The 18,662-nt window shown below is 43.1% G+C and overlaps 1 protein-coding gene across 1 annotated transcript in view; it reads left to right on the plus strand.

Annotated features, from left to right (window-relative positions):
• Positions 1–18,662, plus strand: part of DDX43 (DEAD-box helicase 43) — a 61,924-nt gene that overhangs the window by 22,920 nt on the left and 20,342 nt on the right. Inside the window, exons 11-13 of the mRNA XM_067532619.1 lie at positions 2,715–2,802; positions 13,244–13,371; positions 17,833–17,946. Of these exons, the coding sequence (XP_067388720.1) occupies positions 2,715–2,802; positions 13,244–13,371; positions 17,833–17,946 (330 nt within the window). The remainder of the gene's footprint in view (positions 1–2,714; positions 2,803–13,243; positions 13,372–17,832; positions 17,947–18,662) is intronic.

An 18,662-nucleotide genomic window follows, 5' to 3' on the forward strand; every position in this document is an offset into this window, starting at 1 on the left:
GTGTGAAGAAAGTGAATAAGGAAGTGTTATTTAGTCCTTCATCTAAGACAAGAATCAGGGGTCACCCAATGAAATGAATAGGCAGCAGATTTAAAACAAACCGAAGGAAGTACTTCACCACAGTGCACAGTCAATCTGTGGAACTCATTGCCAGGGGGTTTTGTGAAGGTCAAAAGTATAATGGGGTCCAAAGACGAATTAGATAAGATCATTGGTGATAGGTCCATAGTGGCTGCTAACCAAAATGATCAGGGATGGAATCCCATGCTCTGAATGTCCATAGCGTCTGCCGAAAGCTGAGAATGGATGACAGAGGATAGATCACTTAGTGATTGCCTGTTCTCTTCATTGCCTTTGAAGCGCCTGGCAGTGGCCACTGTTTTGAAACAGGATACTAGATAAACCATTGGTCTGACATTCTTCTGTTAGTCTGTCACTATAAGGTATGTTTTCTAATCTTTTAATTATTCTCGTTGGTCTTCTCTGAACCTTCTCCAATATTCTGCTTGAATTGTGGATACCAGAACTGGACATAGTATTCCAGCAGCAGTCACACCAGTGCCACACAGAGGTAAAATAAATTCTCCACTGCTATTCAAGATTCCTTTCTTTATGCATCCCAGGATCACATTAGGCTTTGTAGCCACATCATTGCAGTGGGAGCTCATATTCAGCTGATTATCCACCATGAACCCCAATCTTTTTCAAGTTATTGCTTCCCAGGATAAAGTTCCCCATCCTGTAAGTATGTTCCTGGATGTATACATTTACATTTAGCCATATTAAAACATACTGTTTGCTTGAGCCCAGCTTTCCAAGCAGCCCAGATTGCTCTTTATCAGTGACTTGTCTTATTTATTTTTTATCACTCCTCTAGTTTTTGCCTCATCTACAACTGTTATCAGTGATGATTTTGTTTTCTTGCAGGTCATTGACAAGAATTAAATAGCTTAGAACCAAGCATAGAATTTTTACACTTATGAAATAAAAAGGATCTTATTCAGGGGACAAGGCAGTATGCCGCATTTATTATGAATACAGAAAATATTTGAAAAAACAATTGTCTGAAACACACTTCCACATACACATGCACACAGTTCTGCAGGAGGGATATAATTACCAGCTTCTGTGTTACTTGAGCTGAATCACTGGCCAGGTGACTCATACACGAAGATGGAGCCAGGTCACGACACGATGCTCCTTGGGGTTTGCAGAATGAGCCCAAAGTCTAGTTTTATTTTATTTTATTTTATTTTTATATTTATTTATTCCTATTTGTGTCTATGGATTTTGTCATGTTATATAGTCATTTGGTTGATATAATCGTCAATTACGTTGGATATCGCAAGTGTGACAGCTTTTCCATTATTCTTTTATTCCTGTTTTACATTTTGTCTTGTTCCTGTCCTTGGGTGTTAACTCCCGTTTTCTGGGGTTATCTTGATCTTCGGCCATCTGGGTTGTACAAGTTCTTCAAACAAAAGCATCTTCTTTCCCTCCTGCCCTTGGAGGCCAAGAACCATTACCTCAGCAATTACTCCTTGCCGTCTAATCTCAGCAGACTCAGACTGCATTCACTCATTATTCATATTTATTAAAAATTATTATATTTTTATTTTATTTCATTGGTATATTATTTTATACTTACTAATATAATAAAATTTGTATACCTATATTAATGTTATTAATACCGATTTTATTAAAAGGAAATAAAAGAAATCTTATTTGTCCTCTCATTGCCCCATGATTTACACATCAACCACATTCCTGATATGCATTGGGCACTTTACTTCACTTGTAAATTATCACAATTAGATTTCAGGATGTTCCCAACATTCATACGTAGATGTTCACAAACAGGGCCCCAATGTGTCATAAATGTTAAATCACAAAATGTTTAGGCAGGATGTTCCGATTCATATGTTCAAGCAGTCAGTTATCATAGTGGAGCCTGGGGTGGCATGAACAATCAATCAATGTGTCCAGAACATTCCTATCTGTAATGCCTAGTTTTGTTCTTTCTTAGTGTGAGAATTAACCCTTAAGCTTCAAATACGTGTCTATGGTCCGGCCCTGCTCTGGTTCAGGCCTACATCACAATGCTGGGGCCTACATTAGAAACATACTCGATTTCCCTTTTATGATTACATTTTGAGACTGTTAGCCAGCTTTTAATCCATTTCATGTGTGCCATGTTAATTTTGTCTTTCTAGTTTTTAATCAAAATGTCATACGGTACCAAGTCAAATGCCTTATAAAATTCTAAGTATATTATGTCAACAGTATTACATTTATCAAACCAAAAAAAAGATATCCGGATAGTTGGACAGTTTTATCTGTTATTGATCTATAAATCTTCAAGATCATTTTCTTTTGAGTTATCAGTGACTCAGAAACAGGGAATGCCATTTTTGACAGAGTGCCACTCCCCCTCCCTATTTGTCCATTCACTCCTTCCTAAGTAAGTTATAACCATTGACTTTAACATTCCAGTTATATAAATCATCCCACCAGGTTTCAGTAATACCAAATTAATTGGATTTATGCTCATAAATGAGCAATTCTGATTTTTCTTGTTAAGGTTAGTACATAGGCATGACCACTATTGAGGGTGTAAGACCTTGCTGGAACGTATTGGGGGTGGGAGAGGGATGAATGGAGTATATTGGAGACTTTTTGCACTTTTAAAATATGTTTTTCTTCCCTCCCACCAGTGCTACTTGGCCAGATGGTGTTCGCCGCCTTGCAAAATCCTATTTGAAAGATCCTATGATCGTATATGTTGGCACTCTTGATTTAGCGGTAGGTTGTTTTTTGTAAAGTAACCCTTAAAGTCAAATTACTCCTTGTAGTTGTACATAACGTTAAGCGTTTTGGAACATTCCGATATTTTATTTAGTTAAAAGCATAACTCATTCTGGTCTTTCACAACATGCTCCAAGTAGGTAGAAATTAGTGGTATTTTAAAAGACCATAAGAACGGCCATGCTGTGTCAGACCAATGGTCCATCTAGCCAGGTATCCCATCTTCAGACAGTGGCCAATGCCAGGTGCTCAGAGGGGACGAATATAACAGGTAATCATCAAGTGGTCCATCCCGTCAACCATTCCCAGCCTCTGGCAAACAGTAATTCCTTCCTGTCCTGGCTAATAACCATTGATGGACCTATCCTCTATGAACTTACGTAGTTCTTTTTTTGAACCCCATTCATAGTCTTGTCCTTCAAAACATCCTCTAGCAAGGAGTTCCACAGATTGACTGACTGTGCTTCAGTGAAAACCCAGAATGCATCTTAGAACTGTAAATGGAAAAGAACTTTATAATAAGGATGTAATGAGACATGCCACAGAGCATTTAGGCAGAGCAGTCAGCTTTGGTAATGGACAAATGATGAAACAAATTTTATGAAGCTTCTAAAGAAGTAATTTGGTTAATAAAGTCTAGGGATAAGACTTTATCATAGAAGTCACTGATTCTGTGACTTCTAGAGACCTCCATTAAATTAGCCTTAACGGCTTCCACCCCATGACGTTGGGCTGTGGGACAGAAGCTGTCAGCTTCTGGGGGCTGCAGAGCCCTCGGGGGGTGGCAGCTGTCAGCAGCTGTGGGGATCCCCAGCTCCGAGCCCCGTGGCTGGCGACAGAGGTCCCGCAGCTCCGAGCCTCTGGCAGTGACAATGACCCCACCTGCTGCTGTCAGCTGGGGCAGGCGGCAGGGGCATCCTGTGGCTTGGAGCCAGGGTAGGCAGTGGGGGAACCCTCAGAGCTCCAGGGTCTTTCCACTGTCCATGGCGTCTGAGTTCCAGGGTCCCCAGCACCCATAGAGGTACCTGGAGATCTTAGCCATCACAGAGGAATCCCACAGCTCCCAGTTGCTGTGGGCGGTGGAGGAATCCCACTGCCCCCAGCCATGAGGGGTGGTGAGGAGACTCCCCAGCTCTGAGCCACCACAGAGGGACCTCAGACTGGAGCTCCGAGCCACGGGCAGCAGGAGGATGTCAGATCCTGGGATTCTTCCACCTCCCATGGTGGCTCTGAGCTTTGGGCCCCCCACCACCTGCAGCAGCTGACGGCTGGGATCCCTGGAGCTCACAGCCACAGTAGGGTGACCCCACAACTCCAAGCCACGGGTGGGACCCCAGCCTGGACCACCCTAGCTCCCAGCAACTGCACCTGCCCCCCTCTCCTCCCAGCTGCGCCTCCTCCTTCCCCCTGGGCAGCTCCTAGCTGCTGCCCTGTTATTTTTAGTAAAAGTCTCAGACAAGTAATGGTTTCCGTGAATTTTTGTGTATTGCCTGTCCATGATTTTTACTGAAAATAACTGACAAAATCTTAACAACGTTCTTCTCCATCGATACGTAAATGATTTCAATAGCAAATATTTCATCCAAAGCTACCTAATGGCCAGGGGCCCATGTACAATATTCTATAGCCACAAACTGCTATAGAAGTGCTCTTTCTGATTGTTATGTAATTTTCATCCAGAATTTGTCTTTGTTTTAAAAAAATATTCTGGCTCTTTTAGTTACAAAGATAACCTTTTAAATTGTGAAACAAATGTAAATTCAGTGCTCTGAGTATACAAACAACCTGTAATGGTTCTCAAAGGTGTAAAGTTCCCCTTTTATCTCCGTTTTTGTATTGACTCTGAAACCTAACAAATTTAAAAGTCAACTGCATTAATGCTTATCATTTTAGCAGAAATATCAAACTGGAATATTTAGACCTATTTGGATGTAGCATCAGATACTAGATTGGGATGAAATGTGCAACTGGTTGCATTCAAGGTTTGGGTTTGGAGGAAAAAAGAAGAAATTCAAACACCACCTCCCTAAATGTAAAGTTGCCTCTGCCTAAAAAACAAAAGGGAAAGATGTACTACTTCCCCAGTATCAGAAGTCTCAACTGGATGCTTCCCAAAAACAAACAAACAAAAAAAACTTTCCCATAGTTTCCTGGTGCCAAAAGGATTCACTATCCCTTATATAGTTGCTATATCTTCCAAAAGCTTCAGCAATGCATTTTTATTCTTTTTCAAGTGCTTGCTCATGTCCATTCCAATGTAGCTATGTGCACGTCTCATGCTCTATCGTCAGAAGCTTTTTTCCTAGTGGTATCTGCTGGTTGGCGCCCTTATGGCGTGGTTAATAAACAACTGCCACCCCCTCAGTTCATTCTTTCCATCAGTGACGGTCACTGGAATGTTGTTCATCTCTTGCTTTGCAAGCAATACTCCTTGGTGGTTATTTTCCTGTAAATAGATGCAAATAGTCAGTTAATAGAGTGTAAATAGTTAATTAGATTGAGCATTTACTCAGTTAGAGTCCTCTACCTTAAGGCTGAGGTTTTGAGCCATCCTCTGTGAAAGCTCCTGATGAGCTTTGTAGTCGTCCTGCACCGGTGCTATGGATGTACCAGCTACTGCTTCGTCTGGAGAAGAGGAGGAGGTGGCTAGGATTGTCCCAGGGTCCTGCACTTCTGCTGGCGCAGATGGCCCCCTACGGGGATATCATGGGCCTCTGCCACCTCCGCCCCTGGAACTGAACCCCTTCCCCATGGGGAAGGAGTGCTCTCACCTCAGAGGGCACTGAGTGTGAGCGACCTGTGTAGAAGCCTTAGAAAGCCTTGGTTGTCCACAGTGCCCACATTGGGCACTGAGGTGCCATCTGCCAATGGGTGGGAGGTCATGCTGGCGGGACAGGTCCCTGAGTTACAGCCACATATTTCTGGCCTGCTCAATACATCCTCCTTTCTGACCCATACGGCTCTGCCTGGGATTCTCAGCCATATATCGGTGCCGCAGCAAGGAACGGGGTACTGCGATCCAGCACAGTTTGACTCCCACACCACTGTAAAGTCTCTGGGCCTCCACACTCCAACCCTATCTCGAAAGCACTTCAAGCCTCAGCCTTTGGGCCATTTCTACCCACCACAGAACCAGCAGAGACAGGACTTTGGCAGATGTCAAAATAAGGACTTTAGAAGGAGGCACTCCCATAACTCTTCATCAGGCCCTAGGCAGAACGTTTGAAGGTGCACTCGGTAGTAACACACCAGACCAGAACCTGGATTTTACCCCTACATTTGGGAACTGTTTATCCCACTTTTACCAGGCATGAGTCAATGTCACCTCAGACCACTGGATGCTCTGCACAGTAGAATTGGGATACACCCTTCAGTTTATTTCTTCTCCTCCTTCCCTCACCATCCCTCTTTGGGGACCCTTCTTTCGAGAGACTTCTAATCCAGAAGGTAGTCGCTTCTAAGGATGGGAGCTGTGGAGTAGGTTCCTATGGAACTAAGAAGCGCGGGGTTCTACTCGTGCTACTGCCTGATCCTGAAGTCCAAGAGGGACCTCAGGGCTATACTAGATCTGCAAAACCTCAACAAGTTAACGAAGAAACTGAAGTTTCGCATGGTCTCCCTATCCTCAATCATCCCTTTCCTAGATCCAGGGGACTGGTATGCAATCCTCCATTTGAAGGATGTATATTTTCACACAGTGATATTCTGAGGCCACAGGAAATACCTCCAATTCATCGTAGGCCACAACCATTATCAATTCATGGTGTTATCTTTCAGCCTGTTGGTGGCTCTGAGAATATTCATAAAGTTCATGGCAGTAGTGGAAGCTTTCCTCAGGAAAGCAGGAGTACCGGTTTATCCATGCCTGGACAATTGGCTAATCAAAGGCTGTTCCAGGGAACTGGTGGAAAGGCACGTAAAACTCGTTCAGTCCACTTTCTTGAATTGGGGGCACCTAATAAACCAGCAGAAGTCAATATTCTTGCCAGTACAGAGGATAGAATTTATTGGGGCGGTCCCCAACTTGACACAGGCCAGAGCCTGCCTCCCAGAGAGTCATTTCAGAGCCATTGAAGCTCTCATAAATTGTCTAAGAACCTTTCCCATCACCACAGCAAGGGCTTGTACCTCTTGTACCTGTGTGGTGCAGCATGGCCGGCTCAGGGTGCGATCCTTCCAATCCTGGCTGGTGTCTGTATATATACTAGACTGTCACCCATTAGACAAGGTGATCACAAGTCCTCTAGCAGTTGTCCTTGCTCTAAAAAGGTGGCAGGACTGGAACATGGTATGTAGGGTGTCCCCTTTATCATGCCAGTCTTTTCGATGTCGCTAGTCACCAGTGCCTCAGATGGGGCCCCTCAAGACTCAGGGCCTCTGTTCACCAGACAAACTGATCCTGCACATCAATGTCAGGGAGTTGAGAGCAGTGCACCTAGCTTGCTAGGTGTTTCATCCCACTTGCAGAGCAAATGCATATCCGTATTCAAGGGCAATACAACAGCAATATTTTATATAAACAAATAAGGTAGAGCCCACTCTTCTCCCTTGTGCTAGGAAGCACTGAGTCTGTGTGATTACTGCATAGTCCAGTCCATTCACCTGGAGGTGTTTTACCTACCAAGCTTGCAGAACAAGATGGCAGACCACTTAAGCAGATCCTTTGTCAACCATAATGAGTGTTCCATTCACCCAGATGTCTTGAATGTTATTTTCCAAAGGTGGAGGTTTTCCAAAGTAGACTTGTTTGCAACCAGGCTCAGCAGAAAACATTTCCAGTTCTGCTCATGCCTGGGTCACAGCCTGGGAACCCTCTCGGATGCCTTTTTCTTCCTTTGGGAAGGGAGTTTGCTTCATGCTTTCCCTCCCACAGCCCTGATCCACAGGCTATTGCTCAAGGTCAGGAGGAACAAAGCAAGGATGATCCTCATAGCCCTGGCATGGCTGTGACAACATTGGTTCTCGATCCTCCTACACCCGCCAGTAGACAAGCCTATCAGCCTCTCCTTGTTCCTGGACCTGATCTTGCAGGAGCATGGCTGCCTGTTCCACCTGAACCTCATGTCGCTGCATCTGACAGCATAGAAACTTTGTAGTTGAGTGAGGCAGAGCAGGATCTACTCGGTGCGAATGCAGCCATCCTTAGAACAGCAGGAAGCCGTCAACCAAAACAGCATATTTGGTGAAGTGGAAGATGTTTACATTGTGGGCATCATGGAAAGGGGTCATCCAAATGAGACCTCCTTGCCCCTTAGCCTAGATTATTTGCTCCACCTGAAGAATGAAGGTCTTGTCCATATGGGTTCACTTGGCTGTGATTTCGGCTTTCCATCTGCTGTTAAATGGCCGATCAGTGTTCTCGAACCTAGTTTGCTCCCAGTTCCTGAAGGAGAGGGAGCACTTATACCACGGGTTCTCAAACTTTTTTTTCTGGGACCCCCTTTGAAAATATTTCAGGCTATGATGACTCCCCGCAAAAAGCGATGACCCCCCCCTTGACATGCCACTCTTATTTCTGCATTGCTGCTGGGGGCGGCGATGCCTTCAGAACACCTGGTCAGCAGCCACTGCTCTCCGGCCTCTCATCTCTGTAGGGTTCTGGCTGTCAGCCATTCACAGCATGTGTAGAGGCTGACAGCTTGTGACCCCCCCTATAATAACCTCGTGACCCCTTGAGGGGTCTCGACCCCCAGTTTGAAAACTCCTGGCTTATACCCTCAGGTGTGTCAACCCTTGCCTCCTCGGAACTGCTATCTGGTGCTGTCAAGACTCATGGAAACCTGTGTTCGAGCCTATGGCGACATGCTCCTTGCTCCATCTATCTTGGAAAGTAGCCTTTTTAGTGACCATTACTTTGGCTAAAAGGTATTAGATCAAAGTCCGTACCTCCAAACAGCAACATACCATTTTCTTAAAGGACAAAGTACAACTTTGATCACATCCATCCTTCCTCCCTAAAGTGGTCTCGTATTTTCATAGTAGCCAGGACATATTTCTCCCAGTACTTTATCCTAAACCGCACGCTACCGGGAAGAGCATAGGCTTCATTCTCTAGATGTCAGGGTTGCCCTGGCTTTCTACATAAAAAACCTTTTAGAAAGACCACTCAACTCTTTTTAGCAATTGCAGACAGAATGAAAGAAGATGCAGTCTCTGCTCAGAGAATCTCTTCATGGATCACATCATGCATACGAACGAGCTATGATTTGGCAAAGGTATCACCTCCTCACCTAACAGCACACTCCACGAGGTCGCAAGCTTCAGTAATGGCTTTTGTGGCACAGGTCCAATTCTGGACATGTGTGAAGCAGGGACTTGGTCCTCCATCCACACACAGGTTTACTGCACACTATGCCATCACGCAGCAAGCTAAGAGCGAAGCAGTGCTCCAGTCTGTATCAAAACGAAACTCACCCACCCCCTAACTAATGGCTTGGGAATCACCTACATTGGAATGGACATGAGCAAGCACTCAAAGAAAAAATGGTTACTAACCTTTCCGTAACCGTTTTTGGAGATGTTGCTCATTCCAAAACCCACCCACCTGTCCCTGTTGGAATAGCTGGCAAGAAGGAACTGAGGGAGTGGCGGATCGGCAGCTGCCTATATACCGTGCCATGAGGGCACCACTCCGGGGGACTCCAGCTGACCCAGTAGTTACCACTAGGAAAAAGCTTCCAATGACAGTGCACATGGTGCGCGCACACCTACATTGGAATGGACATGAGCAACACATCTCGAAGAACAGTTACAGAAAGTTTAATAACTGTTTGGGGGGTGGGATTTGGACTGACTGGTTATAGATTGAATTCATATTGTACTGAAATGTTGTAACAGCTAATGTGGGTTTTTTTAATCCTGTTTATAATTTTACTATAACCTAATGAGAAACTTATTGTTCAAAAGCATTTTCCTCACAATTTTATGTAGCATGGATGTTCTGAAATTTATCACGTACACGCTATTTGTATGCCATTTCACCCCTGCTTCACCCTACGTGCAGTAGTGCCATAAAGAAATTAGTACTTCTTTCACATCCAGATTCATTATTCTGACAGTGAGCGCGCGCTCTCTCTCTCTCTCTCTCTCTCTCTCTCTCTCTCTCTCTCTCTCTCTCTCTCTCTCTCTCTCTCTCTCTCTCTCTCTCTATATATATATATATATATATATATATATATATATAAAAAAATATATATTAAAATATAAAATATGAGCTTCTGTATATCCAACCATAGGCGGGACCTGGATATTTTATCCATCAAAACAAGACTTGATTCTGTTCTTTATGTGATTCCACTATTTCCCTCCTGCCTCCAGGCAGTTTTCAGCCCTCTTCGTTCTGCAGTGCAAAAAAGCTATCTTCCTTGGTCTGCCAACCTTGTTTTAATGATTGAATCCCTCGTTTATCTTTTAGAGGTTCAACAAATGCAGCTCAGTGTCTGATCTCCATGAGCAAAGTTTGCTCTCTAGTTACTATGTAAATATGATGATAGCACATAGATAGGATAAAAGAAAAAAGGGACTGTCTGTACACCTTTATAATAAGGTAATTGAATTTTATATTACCTGGGTACCTTATTTGTTTGTTCACCTTTCCCCATCCTCTGTCGTCATTGTTATTTTTAATTAGTATTAGTCATTCCTACTGGTCCCCAAACAAGATTGGGACTTGCATCTGCTAGTCACTGTGCAAATACATAGTAAGAAAAGTCCCTGCTTCAAAGAGCTTACAATCCAAAAAGCTAATACAGAGAAAGGGAGAGAGTATTATCATTGTCAATTTACAAGCAGAGAACCAAGGCACAGAGTTTGTGACTGTAAACTCGTGGGCTAATACACTAGCTAGATGAGATCATGCTTCAAACAACTTCACTGTTCCAGTTCCTTTGTTCAGGATGTTCCTTTATTAACTTAGAAAAAGATTTAAAACAAAGCAACCAAAAGATCTCCAAACTCCTCATGGTGTTAGCTTAGTCTTTCTTTTAGGGATTCACAACCTTCTCTAGCTGACGCTTCACAACAGCCAGCTTCTGTACTTCGCAGGTATCTCCTATTCTGGACCTTCTTTCTGATAGGTGAAGATATATCCCTCCAGAGTCCTCCTTTCCTCTGTGATGCTCCTGTCTGCTCTTTTGCTGAAGGAGCAGGAAGTCCCTATATGAAATTTCTTATAGGATACATGACTAGGATGAAGCATGTGACCTACAACTACAGCTCCTAGTTTTAAAGGGCCCAAGGGCTGTAACAGGCTCAGTAGGATGCATCTGTCTTCCCAGAGGTCCAATACCCTATTACTCCCTGCATGAGTGACAGCTAATAACTGTATGTGGCAGAAGTGGGAACTGAACACAGATCTGAGTCTCAGTCCAGTATTTTAATTACGAGATTCTTTTCTCTTTGCTGGTTTTTTTTTTTTTTTTTTTAATAATATAGTATCTTTGGGATAGGCAATGTGTCTGTCTACTTGTATAGCAACTAGTACAATTTGGGTGCAACCAGAAACCAATACTAATTACCAATGATATTGTGGTAATCACCACTTTTGTAAAAGTTCCCATAATCCCTTAAAGAAAGGACATTCCTTCCCAAAGACGGTGCAGATTCCAGTCTTCTTTCTTAATGTTACCAAACAGCTACTGCATTTCTACTGGCCTCTAACATTCATCTCCTTTGCAAGAACCTTTCTTGTTTGGAAAGGTAGCCTCCTAGACAGTGGAGAAATGACTTGATGTCAGTACTTTAAAAAAGTTCATTTAGCGACTTTCTTTGTATTTGTCTTCTCTTTCGACTCTTAAGTTTTGTGCCAAGAGCTATGGTTTATAATTTAATGGCCCGAAGACATCTATGTGTAGCAGCATGGACTGCAGATGTCCAGATCAGCCATTTTATAGCAACCTCCTGTTGCAGCTCAATTCCTGCAGATGGCCAACCTTCGCCGCCGCGCCCCCCCCTCCCTCCCCCCCATCCATTCGGGCTAACAGTCAACCCACGACCTGACCTTATTAGGGCAGCCAGCCAAAGGATCGGCTCCCATGTCATACATGGGAAATGAAACTGGCCATGGGAAACGAAACTTACCAGGAAACTGAACTAACTGCAAGTGTCCCCCGGCCATTCCGGTGCTGGCACATAGCCCATAGTTTTTATAAAAGGGGGTCTTTCCCAAGCCCCAGCGGAGAGTCTCATCGAAACCAGCCTGATCATCTGGTCCCAATTCTCCCCGCTCACGTCTTCCCCTTCCCACGTGTTTTGCCGGCCGAATCGAATAATGCTGTGGATATTAGTCTGGTGAGAAGTTAACTATCAGTCTGTATTTTACAGCTACGTTGTCTGTTTAACTGCCCGTTTGTGTCTTGCAATTAACTGTCTGTGTGAAGTCTCTGTGTGTCTGTGTAAAAGCCTTCTGTACTTTGCAGTTAACTGCCTGTTTGTGCCTTGCAGTTAACCGTCTGTGTGACCCCCCTTCTGTGCCCTGTAATTAACTCATTGTTTGTGTGAAGTCTCTGTGTGAAAGCATTCTGTCTGTCTCTGCCTCTGTGCTTTGTAGTTAACCGTCTGTGTAACCCCTTTCTGTTTCGTGTAAGCAACTAATTGTCTGTATAGCATAGTGGTAAGTGTCCCTGTCTGCTATGTGGGAGACCAGGGTTTGATTCCCCGTCAGGGAACCCCTGTCTGTTCAATATTAGTTTAGGTCTTTATAGTTAGTTGCCTGTTTAATACTTTCTTATATCAGTTTATGTTTTGTGCTTAATTGTTTTTATGTCCTTTTATATTAGTCTATATTTTATAGTTAATTGTTTGTTTAGATGAGTATAACTAGTTAAAAATCTATATTACTCCTGTGTTTATAATAAAACTCATTTATTTCCAACCAACTCATTATTGTCTCTTGGGGATTACTAACCTGTCGGAACACCTCCGTATTTGTTGGAGGAACATTTTCTTTGCACAGGCCTTCAAGGCAGTGTTAGAGTTAATGGGCAGGTATTTTTCCCCCTCCTCTTCAATCAAATGACATATAAGCCATCCCTTTTCTTTTTCCCAAGATTCATCAGCTGAGACAATTATTAGTCCAAAGAATGTTGGAACAGTACGGATGTAGATCTAAAACAAACTTCAGACTGCCTGCCACTAACAAAACATTAGCAGGGTTCTCCATCCTGCCTGCCTTCTGAAGCTTACAATTTACTTTTTTCTTCCAAGTTCTGCTCAGCGAAGAGTAGCAGACTTATCTTTCTAGTGTTTGACATGATCACTTCACAGGAAAATAGACTATGTAAGATTATCTCCTGGTGTCATTTACTGACTGTCAAATATATCAAATTATGAAGTGAAGTCTGTGGCTGGAGATATTAAGATGTGAGAATGAATTAACTGGAGTGAAATAAAATTATTCAAATTTTGTTTTTACTTAACATCATTTTTTCATGTTTCACAGGCAGTAAATACAATAGAGCAGAAAGTTGTTATTATCCCAGAAGAAGAAAAGAGAGCTTTCACACGCTACTTCATCGATACTATGAAGCCTAAAGATAAAGTCATCATTTTTGTGGGAAAGAAACTTACGTATGTAATTGTTTATCTAATGTTATATTTGTCTAGTTTCCTACCATATCTTGCTCATTATTTAGAAATTACTCTGGTATTCTTAGATAATAATTACAAACCATGACACTCTTAATTACTTTTAACCACAATGTAGTGTTAATATTTACTTACTATATTTCCCTAGCACTGTATATGACCATTACCTTTTACACAAGTTCTCTAGTATCGTAAAATTACTAATATGCATTGGAATGTCTCTGCATTGTGTTTAATTTAAAATGGGCTTTAAGATTTTCTATACTAAAAACTTTAAACTTAATGTCAAATGATATGTTTTGAAATTATTTAAATGAAACATTTTGATTGACCTGATTTGAATTTGTATTTATTTACTGGACTATCAGTTCATGAAAATTTGAGATTTTGACTTTTTGTTCCATTTTGGATGGGAAACATTTTCAAAAACTCTTGTGAGATGGGAAAACAGTTTTCCACTTAATCATCTTTCCCAGTACTGTCAAAGAGGAAGCTGAAAAGTCTCATTTGTGACTTTGCCATAGTACCCCCTTCAAAGCCTGATCTTCACTATGGTTCAGCTGTCCCCCCCAGTGCGCGTTCTTTGGCACTGGCAATCAAATACCAGTTGGGCTTGCTTACAGATCCTTTTGTATGGGCACCAGCTACATTAGTACCATCCACACTGATGACATTGCAACAGAATGAGAGATGAGCCCCTCTTTGGTGCTTATCCCTGCAGTACTGTTGTCTTTTGTACCACTTTTCTTGATACATGCAAACTTTACATTTACAACTTATAGAGACTTGGCTAAATTACACCTGAACCAGAAGCTCCTCTTCTCACATAAGACTGATAACATCTGCAAGACCTGTATCCGCAGTGGAACCAAAGGTACCAAAGATGAAAATTGCCATAATCACTGGCATCCATATTTCATGGAACATCATCCCAATCTAACTTTTTCAGCGATCAGCCTCTCTTCTCAGAAGTTTACTCTTCTACTTCTTCCTTCTCAGGGGATAATAGGAACCCTTCTTCCAGAGTTGACTTAATCTTGAGTGGGAGTCATAAAAGGAGACTTCAGAACACTCTCTTCCACTGACTGTAAGACACAGATTGGTCAGGTTCCAAACTACTTAGATCCTTTCATCTTGGCCTTGTGTGCCACCATTGGCCACCATGGAATTCTCAAACTAAATTTCCAGGACCTGGTAGAAATTCCCCCCCTTCATTTAGGACTAAATTACCCACGCTGGCTAGGTCTCCAAGAATGATGCAAGCCTCTCAGCAGGGTGAAGCTCACAACCTGGAGCAGAACATCTGGAGTGGTGGTGGCCATCTGGAGGAAAATTCAGTTCTTCAAGTGCTTGCTCATGGCTGTTCCATTTTAGGTGTGTGCGTGCCGCGTGCACCTTTGCCTGAGATTTTTTTCTCTCAGTGGTATCTGTTGGGCCGGCTATAGTGCCCTCTGGAGCCATGTGCTTATGCACTATATAAGGGGTGCCACCAGCTCTGCACGCTCTGTTCCTTCTTACCACCCGTAGTAGTTGCTGGCACAACCCTTCTTGCTACGGCAAGGCTCCAGTGGTTTTGAATTCTTCTTCGTTCAAGGTTATCATAGTTTAGTGTCTATAGGTCTTGTAATTAGCGTTAATGTATATAGTAGTATAAATAGTTCCTCTCATCAAGGAACTCTTTCACTCCAGGGGCTGAGCATGGCCAGGTCCCTGGGCTTCAAGCCTTGTGCCTCCTGTGGCAAACCTGTGTCGATGAGTGACCTGCACTTCAGCTGCTTAAAGTGTCTGGGGAAATTCATGAGGGACAAGTGCAGGTCTGCTGGGACTTCCAACCCTGCACTAAAAAGGACAGACACATTAGGCTGAAGGCTATCCTCATGGAAGCTGTTCTCAGACCAGTCTGAAAGCTGAGCTGCTTCAATTCAGCACCAAGCACTTCACTCCCCCGGCACTGAGCTCTTTCCAGCACTGTTCACCATCTCCAGTGCCAAGGAAGAAGAATAAGAAGCAGTGCATTGAGAGAGGGAACTCACTGGTGCAGAAGAGACAAGTGGGGAGAGGGCAGCACAGTGAGACCCGTGCGGGGCCATTCGTCCTTGCCCAGGCCAGTGATGGCACCATTGAGTCTGGTGCAGGACCCTCCATTGACATCCGAGAGCCCACCAGGGTGCCAGCAATCTGATTGTGTTACCCAGGATTCCTCGACCCAGTAACTTTAGTCTCTGCAAGTCGGTGTCAGGAAATAAACCAAAGGAAACGCAGTACTTCTGCCTGCTATATGGCTAGCACAGATAAATCCAAACCAAGTGCTTTAACTTTAAAGCTTTACTTAATGATCTCCACCAATTCCCATTAGAAGATTTTACCAAAGTCTCCACTTATTAGTTTTAAGCACATACAAATACAATAGATGATTAGAATACCCCAAAACTTAATAGTTACCCCCACTAATCTGAGGCAGTCTATGGGCAGTCATTGGGTGAATCAGTCACAGATTTCCAGATGGCCAGTCCTTCCATCTGTGCCTGGAGATCCTTCCAAATTTGTCCATGAAGTAATCCACCTGGCTCAGACTCCCTACCTCCCTCTTACACCCCAAAAGTTAAAGACATGTCAATCAAAATAATGTTACATAGCTGACCAAATAAATCAATCACTGGGCAAAAGCAGGAGTTAACAATTTTTTTTAGTGACGTCGCTAAGCGAACCGTCTTAAGCTATAAGGCTAGCAATAATTTCTCCATAGCTGCAGTTCTAAAATCTGTCCAGACTTCCTGTTTTTCACAGACATCTGCCCCAGCATATTCACAGAAAGAGAGAACGCATAGAGCCAGGCTCACATCACGTGTTCACTGTCTTCCTTCTCACCCTCCTCCCCAGTTTGCCTAGTTATGCTAAGTTACTGGAAAGGTCTAAAAATGGCTAAAAGCAGCAAGAAGAATAATTGATAGTCCATCCCAATAATTGGCAGTGGCTTGGACATCCATCTTATTGCTAAAATGCCCCTGTACAACCATTCCATCAACCCTGGAGGCTTTCCAAGTAGCAAAGGACCTTCTTTCTCTGTCAAGGGGTACTGGTACCCTCTTAGGGCAAGCCTTCCATGATCTTGGCATACTAATTGCCAGTCCCCAGAGCCCCAGCACCACTTGGAGGCAGAAGTGGGTACTGCTCTGCCATGATCTCAAAGAAAAGACTCCTCTTCGGCGTCCGAAGGGGAATCTTACATGCCACCTAATGCCCAGCATTGGTACCCAACTTATGCATCACCAAACTTCAGTACTGGTCCCCCTGCTGGCACCTAGTCAGCTGGGTCACTGGCCAGTGCAGTGGCTGCACTGGAACCCCTGGGGGTTTCCCCTGGTGCCGGGGTCTCCCTCCCATTTTTCCTACTCGGTGGTTTCAAAGAAACCTACTGGTCCTTACTGCTCGGCACTGACCCCATTACCAACGTCCAAGAGATGACGCAGGTGGACATAGTGCAGGCAGAGGAAAGAGCTTGTCCTCCAGCACAAGCCACTTCCTCATCCTCCCCAGACAAAGCTGTTGCGGGACCCAGTAACCTGCTTCCACAGGCTAACTTGAGTTTCCATGACTTGAGCAACCCATTAAATCAGGGGTTGTCAATCTGGGGCTCATGACCCTTCAGGGGGTTCCGAGGTTATTATGGAGGGGTCATGAGCTGTCATTCCTCATGCATGCTGGTAAGGGTGGCATGGCATAGGGGGTCATCACTTTTGGGAGGGGTCGTCACAGCCTGAAATATTTTCAGAGGGGGGGTGCCAGCAAAAAAAAAGTCTGAGAACAGCTGCATTAAATGGCCTGAATGCATGCCAATAGTGGGAGAAATCTTGAAATTGATTCTGCTTGTTTTTTAGTATGCTCTTGAGCCGCTAAAGGTGCAAAATAGATTTTATTGATAGTTTTTTCTTTTCACACATTCTCTAAAAGTGATCACAAGGAAGAATAGTCTTGTGGTTAAGTCATTGGATTAGAATTCTGTTCTGGTTCTGCATCAGCCTTCCTTGAAAGAGTCCCTAAATCGGTCTTTCAGTTCTGCCCCTATAAAGTAGATATCATTTTCTTTCCATCTTTTAAGGGTATTGTAAGGCTAAATCTATAAATACACAGGAGGCTTTCAAATGCTGCTGTGATAGGGACCATGTGAGTACCTACAGTCATACTCTAATTTTATTTCCTGAGCTGCTCCCCAAAACTCCAGCAACAACTCTGACCTGAATGAGCATTCTGACACTGACATTCAAAAGAGTTTACCTAATATATGCTTATGGATGCTCACTTCCAGTACTGTCACAATAAGTATCTTCTTAATTAGAGCAGGGTTTTATCTACGATAGATGTGAAGACGGGAGTGCTTATATGCTAGTGGGTCATTCCACATACATTTTTAAAGTATTTAAAAGTACCTCTATCTAATTTTAGAGCTGATGACTTATCAAGTGACTTTAGTCTCCAGGGAATTCCAGTTCAGTCTCTTCATGGCAACAGAGAACAGTGTGATCGAGAACAAGCTTTGGATGACTTTAAGAAAGGCAAGTTTTGCCGTTGAATACAACTCTGCTGAGCCTAGCAGTTTGTCTGTATTATATAAAACTTAATATCCACACTAGCAGCATAATGGTTTTTATCACACTTAGCAGTGAAAAGTTAAAATAACTTCAATGTTAAATGTGTGGGAGTAAGACTCAGAATATTTTTTTAATTGTATTAATGTATCAAATACTAGCGATGGAAAAACCTGATTAAGCAAGAGGAGATAAGTTGTTTCTTTATAAGTTTAAAAACTTCAGATTCCCAGGGGTGAAAATGAGATGACAGCGTAAAGTATTGCTGCCTTCTCTTTTATATTTTGGAAGCTTTAAAAAAGTCAGTATTTTGTTAGAATAAAGGCTATGAGTATGAAATGTAAGTGTCATTGGGTGGTGGTTTTTGTGTAGTAAAACTCACCCGGTCCATGGTTATGTCCTGCTTGTAGAATGGCATTGAGATGAAGGCTATTCCAGCGGTTGGGATACTAACTTGAGACTTGGGAAATCTGGGTTCAATTTCCTAATCCACTACAGATTTCTTGTATGATTTTGGCCAAGTCTTTCTGTGCCTCAGCTCCCCATCTATGAAATGATGCTCACATGGTGCTGAGAGGCTAAATATATTTGATTGTGTGATGCTCTGATATTAGTATAATGGGAGCCATATAAGCATTGAAAGTGGATTGTATATTGTACATTAGCAAGATAAAAGATCAATGTCTT

The sequence above is a fragment of the Emydura macquarii genome, unplaced genomic scaffold (genome assembly GCF_026122565.2).
Source record: "Emydura macquarii macquarii isolate MOO-44397 ecotype Brisbane River unplaced genomic scaffold, CSIRO-AGI_Emac_v2 contig_3295, whole genome shotgun sequence".
Classification (NCBI taxonomy): Eukaryota; Metazoa; Chordata; order Testudines; family Chelidae; genus Emydura; species Emydura macquarii.